This window comes from Palaemon carinicauda, chromosome 10, assembly GCF_036898095.1.
Source record: "Palaemon carinicauda isolate YSFRI2023 chromosome 10, ASM3689809v2, whole genome shotgun sequence".
Lineage (NCBI taxonomy): Eukaryota > Metazoa > Arthropoda > Malacostraca > Decapoda > Palaemonidae > Palaemon > Palaemon carinicauda.
Genome location: NC_090734.1, coordinates 40,800,301 through 40,811,977, shown reverse-complemented (window position 1 = coordinate 40,811,977; position 11,677 = coordinate 40,800,301). Strand labels below are relative to the sequence as shown.

General features: G+C 34.3%; 1 protein-coding gene across 1 annotated transcript; it reads right to left on the bottom strand.

The window, feature by feature from the left end:
* Positions 1-7,209: 7,209 nt before the first annotated feature.
* LOC137647955 (uncharacterized) lies at positions 7,210-10,803 on the bottom strand. The gene is made up of 3 exons (XM_068380904.1): positions 10,546-10,803; positions 8,008-8,241; positions 7,210-7,272 (listed from the first exon to the last, which is right to left on the bottom strand). Exons 1-3 carry the CDS (start codon positions 10,801-10,803, stop codon positions 7,210-7,212), a joined length of 555 nt encoding a protein of 184 aa, XP_068237005.1.
* Positions 10,804-11,677: the final 874 nt, after the last annotated feature.

Below are 11,677 nucleotides of genomic sequence, written 5' to 3'. Positions count from 1 at the left end.
TGCAATTTTATATGTAAAGCAGTGTTGTCAGGCAGATTAATGCTATGAAATGTGTACAAGTTGATAAAAAAATACATGGGAATCTCAACTAGAACTGGATTCATATGCCAAGAAAGTAATGTTATCCTCAGAAGTCGACGGCCAATGGTGACAGACGCATCCTAACTTGGTTGGGGTGGGCATTGCAAAGAACAGACAACTCAAGTTTTCTGGAACCCAGAAATGTCTCACCAACACTCCAATGTAAGAGAGTTGGTGGTTGTTCTTCTAAGTGTAAGAGCCTTTCTTCCCAGTCTAAAAGGAAAAATGATTCAAGTTTTATCAGACAACATCACTACAGTAGCGTATATCAATCACAGGGGTGGTTCAGTGGTGGAGTCGACAGAAATTCATAAGTTAATATAGGCCGAGGCTATACAAAACAATCTAACAATTATTGCTCGTTATTTGAGCGGCAAACTAAACACCCAGGCGGATATGTTATCAAGAATATTGGACAAACACGAGTGGATGTTGTCAAGACCAATGTTCCGGTTTTTGGACTAGATGTGGGGACTTCACACAATAGACAGGTTCGTATCTGCGACAACACACAGCTACCAATCTACAACACAAGATTTTTTGACCCAAATAGTATGAAGTTGAATGCTCTGGCACAAAAGGATTGGGAAAGGGAGAACAACTTTGTAAATCCACCTATAAGACTTTTAGACAAAGTTCTTTCAGTAATAGAAGGTCAGAGAGCACATGCTACAGTAATAACCCCATTGTGGGCAGCTCAAACATGGTTCAAAACTCTAACCCAGTTGTCAATATGTCCACCCGTCAGGGTGTCCAAGAAAGCAATCATTCAACTGAATCCTTCTAAACCAGAGCCACTGCGAAACAGAAGATGGAAAATGTTTGCTTGGAGAGTTTGTGGAAACAACAGGCACTTCAACAGGGGTGGTCACTTCAAGCAGCATCAAGACTGAAATTTGGGTGTGCACAGTCATCAATAAATAATTATGATATGTATCTTGGAAAAAATAAATATTTATGTGATAATTTTGGGGAGGATTTTCCACCTCCCACTCCTAGTGTATTGGCAGAATGTTTATTAACTATTTAATTAGAGATTGACAGACCTTCATCAATGCTTAACTGTATATTGTCCTCACTATCTCATGTATATATTGTTCATTGCAATATTGACATGGTGTTAAGTATTGTGAAATCAAGTACTAAAACCCCGAGAATGATTTCCAGTGTTATGCCACTTGACAAATTTTCATTTTTTTCATTAAATGGGATAATCACACCATTAATGTAAAAAAGTTGAGATTAAAATGTATTTGTTTAATAGCCATAGTGACCATGTTACGGCCCTCGGACATTGCCCCTAAGGCAGTGATGGTCGATGGGTCAGGCAAAGTTCATAACTATTCATTTCCAGATGATCAGGTAATCTTTAGTGAAAATGGCAGCAGGTCTATAATTATTTATGGTAATAAAAATGATAGTAAGAGGCATGGGTTTGTAGTTGATGTAGCACCTGCAAGTGAAATTAACTTATGTCCTGTTCGTACAATGAGATGTTATTTGTATAGAACACAGAACTTTAGAAAGCCTAATGGGCCTAATTTTATATAATTGAAGAGCCCATATGGTGCTCTATCTAGCCAGGCTATCACTAATATATTAAATGAATCGATTGCTTTGGTAGATTTACCTAAGAATGTTTACTCAGCAAAAAGTTTCCGACCTTCAGGTGCTACCAAAGCTATCTCAGCAGGATTTGATCTTAATGTGGTACAAAAAGTAGGTAGATGGAAAACCAGTACAGTATTTTTTTAACATTATGTACCTAGCCATGTTTCAAGGAATTTTACTGAAGATCTATTATATGTTAAAAACTCTACTTCTTAGTTGAATTTTTAAATAACTCACTATTATGTGCAACTATTCAAAATAATAAAGGTATCTTATTTTGTCATTAATGTTTCTCTTTTTCCAATTAACGTGTGTTTATTATATATATATATATATATATATATATATATATATATATATATATATATATATATATATATATATATATATATATATATACATATATATATATATATATATATATATATATATATATGTATATATATATATATATATATATATATATATATATATATATATATATATATATATATATATATATATATATATATATATATATATATATATATATATATATATATATATATAATTATGGATTACCGTAATTTTTTCATTTGATTTTTATCAGCCTTCTTTCTGCATTTATTTGTTATGTAAGATTATTGTAAATTTAAAAATTTTTCTGTTGAAAAGCTGTTCAACCTCCTCCCCTCTCCTTTTAAGTTAAAAGTACCTAGTTAAATACCAGCTCTGAGGAGTATTCTGGAGAGGAAACCCCGTTGACGCATCCTTGTCATGTCCAGATGTGCGAGGCAGTTGCCAGGTAGGAAAGATTATTTACCTTGTTTTGGGCGTTGGGACTCCATGTCCCTCCCTTTGGTGAGGAGTCCTACGGAGCTGTACTCCCTATATTAGGAGTGTGCCGGTGTAGCCGCTGCTTTATTTGGAGCTGTGGGAGTTATTTTTCTCCAGCCTCAAAGAGTGTGATAGGGCTAGGTATTTAGTGTTTTCTGTTATGTTTAATGTTTAATCATTTTATTTAACTCTCTCTATTTGAGAGTGTGTTGTAATTACCAATTTGAGTGTTTAATCTTCAATTGACTCTTTCTTGTTGAGAGTGTGTGGTTTCCCGTTGGGGAATTTTGTTATTATTGTTCAATTGATACTTGTTAATTATTAATTGGTTAAAGTGTTCATTTAGTTATTTGTTAATCATTGTTATTTGCGTAGTGTTGAGTTATAAATTTTTAGGTAGTCACAAGGTTAACTTTTCAGAAAAGTTGTTGTTAATAAATATTGTTTAGTTTTCCTAAGTGTTTTCGTTACCACTGGCCAATTTTACTACGGATATTACTTCCAACAGAGTTCTCCCTTTCCTTGCAATAAGAACTTGCACCAGGACCCACCAGGGGTCATGAAATATTTGGCGACCGTGACAGGATAGGGAGCTCAGGCTATCAGTTATTTTGGTCATTGGAGCGACACTCGTGTGGAGTTTTCAATATCAATTTTCTTTTGTATTAGCATTACATTCTCCCCTGATTTTTTATTGTTTTGGAGGGATTTATTTTTTATCCTGTTGAGTTTTTCGGGTCAGCTGATTGCCTGAAGTATTTGCCCCTGCTAAGTAAGAAACAGTTAGTTGAATGTGCTAAGTGGTTGGGTGTTCTGCAGAGACGGCAGACACCAGAGTAGAGATGTTGGTGTTAGTTAGGGATAAACCCTGGATAGGTACGGTCCTCGGACACCCCTTTAAGGGTATACTCGGACGCGAACGACCCCGACGCCAAAAAAAATTCTTGAAAAATCAGTTTTTGCAGTAACCTCCTTTTTTCTTTTGCCAAAAAAAACTTCAATGAATGCTTAAAACAACTGTAAAGATAAATACTACTCATCTGCAGAAAAACTATTTATTATAAATATTTTAAAAAATTAAGTAGAAAAAAAAAAGACCTGACATAAAAATTCATAAAAAAAAAGTTTATACATATATACACAAATCCTTTTAGGAATTGATTCTTGAATGTTTAGAACACATCTTGATGTATTTTGGATGAAGTCAGACCCATGGAGGTGAAGATCTGAAATGAGAAAAAAAGGGTAACTTTTTTTGGCCAAAAAAAATTGTCCAAATTTCATGAATTTTTTTGGGTACCCAAATGAAATAGGAAGTGGCTAATTTTTTTAGGGAATAAACATATGTTATCCTAAAATAGAAATATGTAAAAAAATCTTCATTATTTTGTAAATTACATTTATATCAGGGGCCATATCTAAAGGTAATTTTTTGAGTACTTGGAAATTTCGTAAAAAAATACATATATTTAATATATAATATGATATTTATGCAGGTAAAAATTTACCAAAATATCACATATTCTATAGGGAACAAGAATATATATAGATAGGGCAGCTTACGCTTCGGATATGTCCACAAAATGGCCGCCAACCACACTGACTCAGACTCCCTAATCTGCCACTTGAAATGTAGGAAGGGTATGTCAATTTCAAGGTGTTATTTACTAATCTAATTATTATTGGATTTGCATAAAAATTGTATGGTGGGTTGCTGGATAATTGTCGATTATTTTACGACTATAAAATTAAAATTCCGACCCAAAAAATTTTTTTTGAAGGGAAATAAAATCGAAAAAAAAAATGTAAAACAATATTTTAGCTAAAAAAATTTGATGATATTCAATCAAAAAAAAAGTAAACAAAATTTTCCGACAAATAAACATCTAGAGGAATCATTACTCTGTGATAGTTCCTTAGTACGTAGTAATTTTGAAAGAATTGGGAAAAAACGAAAAAATGGCAATCACCGGAAAATCGAACACATACCTATATATACGCCATATCTGGCTAAAAAAAAGATAGGCATGGGTAGCCAGATCATCTAGAAACACTTTCCAACACTATAAAAATATAAGTTTTGCGACACTACTTGCCAATTCCTTACGGTAACATGACTAAGCAAAAAAATGCAAAACAAATAAAAAGGGGCACTCGTGGAAAAATGGCCATTCTAATATACGGCATTTCAGAAAAAAAAAATTTCAGCCACGTGCTAGGCAAACCATCAAGGCATATTTTCCGACAAATAAACATATAAATGAAATATTACTCTGTGATAGTTCCTTAGTACGTAGTAATTTTGAAAGAAATGGGAAAAAACGAAAAAATGGCAATCACAGGAAAATCGAACACATACTTATATATACGCCATATCTGGCTAAAAAAAAAATAGGCATGGGTAGCCAGATCATCTAGAAACACTTTCCAACACTATAAAAATATAAGTTTTGCGACACTACTTGCCAATTCCTTACGGTAACATGACTAAGCAAAAAAATGCAAAACAAATAAAAAGGGGCACTCGCGGAAAAATGCCCAACATTCTAATATACGGCATCTCAGATAAAAAAAAAAGACATGCACGTGTTAGCCCAACCATCAAGGCACACTTTCTAACACATAAACATGAAAAAAAAATCAATAATATACGGCAATTCCTTACTACGTAGTAAATTTTTACAAATATTGAAAAAAAACAGAAATTGGCAATCGCAGTTAAATACCCAATATACCAATAACTACGTCGTATCTGACAAAAACAAAATCACGCATGGGTAGCCAGATCATCTAGACACACTTTCCAACATTAAAAAAGCAAAAGTTTTACGACACTATTTCGCAATATCTTACGGAAAAATGACTTGGCAAAAAAATTAAAAAAAATTAAAAAGGGACACTCGCGGTAAAATGCCCGACATTCTAATATACGACATCTCAGATAAAAAAAAAGACATGCACGTGTTAGCCCAACCATCAAGGCACACTTTCTAACACATAAACATGAAAAAAAAATGAATAATATACGGCAATTCCTTACTACGTAGTAATTTTTACAAATATTGAAAAAAAAACAGAAATTGGTAACCGCAGTTAAATACCCAATATACCAATAACTACGTCGTATCTGACAAAAACAAAGTCATGCATGGGTAGCCAGATCATCTAGACACACTTTCCAACACTAAACAAGCAAAAGTTTTACGACACTATTTGGCAATATCTTACGGAAAAATGACTTGGCAAAAAAATGAAAAAAAATGAAAAAGGGGCACTCGCGGTAAAATGGTCCTCGTGGTGATGAACGACATTTTAACTAAAAAAAAAAAACATGCACATGGTAGCCAAACAATCCACCAAGACTTTCCACAACTGATAACCTATACAAGTTGCACCATTCTACGACAATTTCATAATACGTAATAACTTTGATAATTATGCAAACTACCTCAGAAGGGTAAACTCGGACGCGAACGACCCCGACGCGTCTCAGAAATCGGGGAAGGAGTACAGCTACAGCAATGCACATCTGGACACTACTAGAGCGTGTAGGGGAGACACCTCCTGCAGGTCGATCACCCACAAATTCAGTCACAGGGGTGAGTCACGTGAGAAAAACCTGTTTTTTTTTGACGCTCGGGGTCGCAAACGACCCACCGTACCTATCCAGGGTTAAAACATGAGTTAGCTAAAGCCGAACATTCAGGGAGTGAGAGTGAAGTAATATGTGATAGTGAGGAGAGTTCAAGTGAGGGTTTTGAAGGGGACAAAGTAGGTATGAGGGCTTGTCTAACTCTGTTTGAAGACCTGTAGTAGGTACTATAGGGTTGGTAGGATGTCTACATCATCAAACATTATGTTTACCTGCAATTGATGAAGAATTATTAGTAATTATTCCTCAGCTGATCCTATCTATGATCGCCAATTATCTAGGTGGGATTTAATGATACGTTGGTATTGTTAAATAACAAGTTTAATAATATCTTGTGACTACCTTGCTCTGTGACAGCCAGCTCCCAAGTGTGTGTGCAGCGTCATAAACAATCTGTTTAACAAAACAATGCCAAACAACAAAAGAGCATCGCTCTCAAAAGACTTAAATCCTACTTCAGTACAAAATTATAAAGAATCACATCCTATCTTTGAGGTAATTAATAAATGCTTGAATCCTAATATCAAAATAAAGAAGTAATACAGTATATTATTACAATAATACATAAATCTCCTCCGCCTTAACTTGACATTTTAAAAATCTTTATAAATCTAATCTCTCAGGGGGCTTTCCTCTATTAATCCTATTAAGAAGCACTTTAACCTCCTCTTGTACTGGTATATGAATTGGTTCTGAATCTACATTTGATGTAGGAGCATCTTGGTTAATATTTGAATCATTTGATCTAACTACTTCTTTAAGTTTCTCATCTCTAACATTCACATGCTCTACTGTATTTCTTTTTAATGGCTGTAATTGATCAACATGACGTTCTACAACATTACCACCAACACGAACATCATAATGTAAATTTCCTATCTCTCTTACAATCTCTCCTGGTACCCACTTCTCTTTAGTGTTGTACGATCTTACCATGACATCATATAAAGGTAAAAAAATTTGTTTAATTAGGAAGCTTTACTACTTCTTTATACCCTTTATCTTCTTAATCACATTGCAAACTTGGATACAACATATCTAACTTACACCTAATCCTCCTCCCCATCAACAAATTTCAGGGTGTCACGCCTGTTGTGCTCTGCGGCATTGTTCTATAAGACAATAAAAACTTTGATGCATGCTAAAATGTTACCTGAATTTGCTTTTTTACACTTCATATTATGCTTAAAAGTTTGAACAAATCTCTCAGCCTCTCCATTGTTAGATGGATGATACGCTGCTGAAAATGTATGCTTTATACCATTGACATCACCAAATTTTTAAAACTCTTGTGAGGTAAATTGTGGACCATTATCTGTAACAATTCTTTCTGGAATACCATGTGTAAAAAAAATTTGCATGAACTCTTCTATTGTGGCGTAAAAAGTTGTCGTCTTCATAGGTATGATTTCTGGCCACTTACTGTAAGCATCTACTACTATCAAAAACAAATAATTTAAAAAAGGACCTGCAAAATCTATATGCACTTTTTGCCATGGATACCTGGGTAACTCCCACGGGTGCATTCTCGCAAATTGAGGATTGTTTTGTTCCATAACACAATTCATACAATTCCTTATATAATATTCCATATATTTATCTACACCTGGCCACCATACAAAAGTTCTTGCAATTGACTTTGATCTTACAATACTTTGGTGATCTGTTTGTATTTCAGACAAAACCTTATTTCTCAGTGATTTAGGAATAACTACCCTTGAACCTCTCATCACTATTCCTTGTGTTACACTCAGTTCATACCATATATCCTTATGGGGTTTACAATTTTCCTCTTTTCCACATAAGTCCCTACCTGTCATCAAACTCTCTAAAACCTTACTAAGTACTGGGTCTCTTTTGGTACTGTGTGCTACATCTTTTGCAGTTATGGCTACATCATATACAGAAATTAACAGAACGCTGTCAACATACTCTTCTGGAGCTTTGTCTTCGGGTAATCTGGATAAAGCATCTGCATTACCCATGTTAGATGTTGGACGGTATTCTATATCATAGTGGTACACGGCTAACGTAATTGCCCAACGTTGTAGTCTATGCAACTGCCATTGTAGGTAAACTTGCTTTTGGACCAAATATTTCTAATAAAGGTTTATGATCTGTAACAAGTGTGAACTTTTTCCTACCATGAAGATACATATGGAATTTTTTAACTTCATAAACTAATGCTAAACCTTCCTTTTCTATATGAGAGTAATTCCTTTCGGCCTTGTTCAATACTCTAGAAGTGAATGCAATTGTTTTTTCTGTTCCATCTGGCATTACATGAGATAATACTGCACCTAAACCTATGTTTGATTCATCACATACTAATTTAACTGGTAAATCCATTTGATAATGTACTAGGAGTCTAGGTGATGTTATTTCCTGTTTGATTTTTTCAAAAGATTCCTAACACTCTTTTGTTCACTTCCATTCTACACCCTTATTCAACAAATTATACAATTGATGTGCAATTGTAGACAAATTCTGAATGAAATTTCCATAAAATGTTACTAAACCTAAAAATTATTGTAATTCCTTAACATTTTCTGGCACTTTTGTTGATTGTAGACCTTTAATCTTCTCTTTAGTTTTGTGAATACCCTTGCCATTTACTACAAAACCTAAGTATTCCACTGAATCAACTTCTAAAATGCATTTGCTCTTATTTACTCTATTATGTTCCTTCAACTTCTTCAGAACTGTTTGCAGTCTTTCTCTATGTTCTCTTTTGTCCTTACCAGCAATTAAAATATCATCTATAAAAATAAATACTCCTTACATTCCTGAAAAAATCTTATCCATAGATTGTTGACATATAGCTGGACTACTTGCAACTCCAAAAGGTAATCTCTTTGGTCTAAACAAACCTAAGGATGTATTTACTGTACATAATTCTTGTGAAGTTTTATCCATGGGAAGCTGTTGAAATGCTTGTCTTAAATCTAATTTAGAAAAAACACTGCATCCTGACATAGTTGCAAACATGTCTCTCGGATTTGGTAAGGGATGTTGAGCTACTTGCAGTTGTGGATTCAACGTTACTTTGTAATCGCCATATAACCTAACCTGTCCACTTTCCTTCACAATAGAAGCTAATGGTGTAGCCCAATCTGAATATGTAACCTTTTCCCAGGAACCTTCATTTTCTAAGCTCCTGATTTCTGTTTCAACTGCACCTTTCAGTGCAGACAGTACTGGTCTGGGAGCACAAAATCTAGGAGAACTGTAAGGTTTCAAAAATAAAATTTTCTTTGCATTCTTTACTGTACCTACCTTATCTTCAAATATGTCTTGAAACTCTGATATGATATCATCCACAGATATTTCATTTTTGTGTTCATCTTGTTTACCTGTAGCCTTCAAAATACTAGGCTAATCTAACTTCAAATACTGTAGCCAATCTAAACCTAGCAAAGTTTGTCCATTACTTTTACTACTGTTAATGGCATTCTTTCCAATTTCTGTTCTTTGTACTGTACTACGTTTGAAGCAACTATTACCTTAATATGAAAATCATTATAACCTTTCATAACTCTATTCGTACCTTGTAATAACAAATTAGGTATGCTTTTAGCCATTTTCTCAGACATAATTGACACATCGGCTGCTGTGTCAACTTGCATCAAAATTGGTTTACCATTTATGATTACTTCTACCATGATATGTTTCTTTGCGCCTTTGTTGACGGAATTAATGCCAAACGCAAAATCAGTTCCTGACCTAACCTGATTATCATGAACATTTTCTGCATTATTCTCTTGACCAATAGTATCAACTGTAGCATTTATTTCCTTTGCGTACTGTTTAAGGAATCTACAAGCAGTTGCAAAATGCAAAATGACCCATCTTTCTACAATTCTGGCATGTTTGTCCAGTAGCAGGGCATTTCTTTGCTTCGTATGCAAGATGATCAGTTTAACCACACCTATAACACTTGGGTTTTTCTTGTTGTTTCTGTGTATATGCCTGATTCTGATATTCATGACCATTGGCGTTAGGCACTTTTCTATGACTATGCTTTGACATATTCCCTCTCTGATTCTAATTGTTTTTCCACTTAGAACTTAGTGTATTAATTTTAGAATTTTCCATTCTATTGCTTGTAGAACTACCTATTATGTTACTTTGCCTATTTGATGTTTCTAAAGCTCTGCCTTTTATCAGAACCTTTTCTTATGTTGAATCTTTATCTTGCAATAATTTCTTTCTTAGCTCTTGTGATATGCAATGTGTAATAACTTGATCTATGATGACATTTTCTAACTCTAGGAATTCACAGGAAACAGCTAAATTCTTAAGTCTAGTCACAAATGCATGTAATATTTCCTTTTTTTCTGATACGCCTGTGCAGTAAATTGGTATCTTTCAAAAAATGTATTGACCTGAGGAGCAAAATATGTGGTAAGAGCCTTAATTGCAGCTTCACTTGTGTCATCTGTAGGCTGCAATGTCTTAAACACTTCCCGAACTTCCCTACCTGCTGTACGAAGTAATAATGCTTTCTTTTGGGCATCTTTCATGTTCCCTAATGCTTCTAAATAAATCTTAAATGCCTCACAGCACTGTTGCCATCGTGTTGCAACAGAATTGGCCTCAGCTGTAATGCTAAATCGTTCAGGATGTTCAATGTCAAAAGGCATTTTGAGTGCTTACCTTAATACCTACAATAGGTTACTTTTGTGAAGTCACTTTGTATCCTAACATTTCTGTATCCTATCCAACCTCACAATATACTTGATACTTGATTTTTCTTTGTTTGTTTGTTTGATGAAATTCCTCTATTCTGCTGCTTGGAATATCTTCATTTGGTGTTTTCTCCTCTTGTCCGTGGATCTACAAAAGCTCCTTTTCTTTTGCTGGCCATCGATCTACAAAAGACTCAATGTTTCTTCTGCGTGTGTTCGTCCTTCTGGGCGTCGCCAATTATAAGGTTGGTAGGATGTCTACATTATCAAACATGATGTTTACCTGCAATTGATGAAGAATTATTAGTAATTATTCCTCAGCTGATCCCATCTTTGCCGCCAATTATAAGGTTGGTAGGATGTCAACATTATCAAACATGATGTTTACCTGCAATTGTTGAAGAATTATTAGTAATTACTCCTCAGCTGATCCCATCTATGGTCGCCAATTCTCTTGGTGGTTTTTAATGATACGTTAGTATTCTTAAATAACAAGTTTAATAATATCTTGTGACTACATTGCTCTGTGACAGCCAACTCCCAAGTGTGTGTGGAGCGTTATAACCAATCTGATAAACAAAAGATCGCCAAACAACAAAAGATCATCGCTCTCAAAAGACTTGAATCCTACTCCAGTACAACAAACTATAAAGAATCACATCTTATCTTTGAAGTAATTAATAAATGCTTGAATCGTAATATCAAAATAAATCATTTCACTTATGTACAAAGCATAACATGTTTTATCCATGCAATATGATGCAATGCTGCACAATACCTGTAACACTTGAAGTAATACAGTACATTATTACAACAATACAGAACAGGT

Excerpts from the sequence above, each read along its gene's own strand:
- LOC137647955 (XM_068380904.1), bottom strand. The coding sequence starts at position 10,803 with ATGCCTTTTGACATTGAACATCCTGAACGATTTAGCATTACAGCTGAG. Across the intron at positions 8,242-10,545 it reads CCACATATTTTGCTCCTCAG|CAAGTTTACCTACAATGGCA; the intron begins GTCAATACATTT and ends TTGGTCCAAAAG. Across the intron at positions 7,273-8,007 it reads ACAGTACCAAAAGAGACCCA|AACAATGCCGCAGAGCACAA; the intron begins GTACTTAGTAAG and ends ATTGTCTTATAG.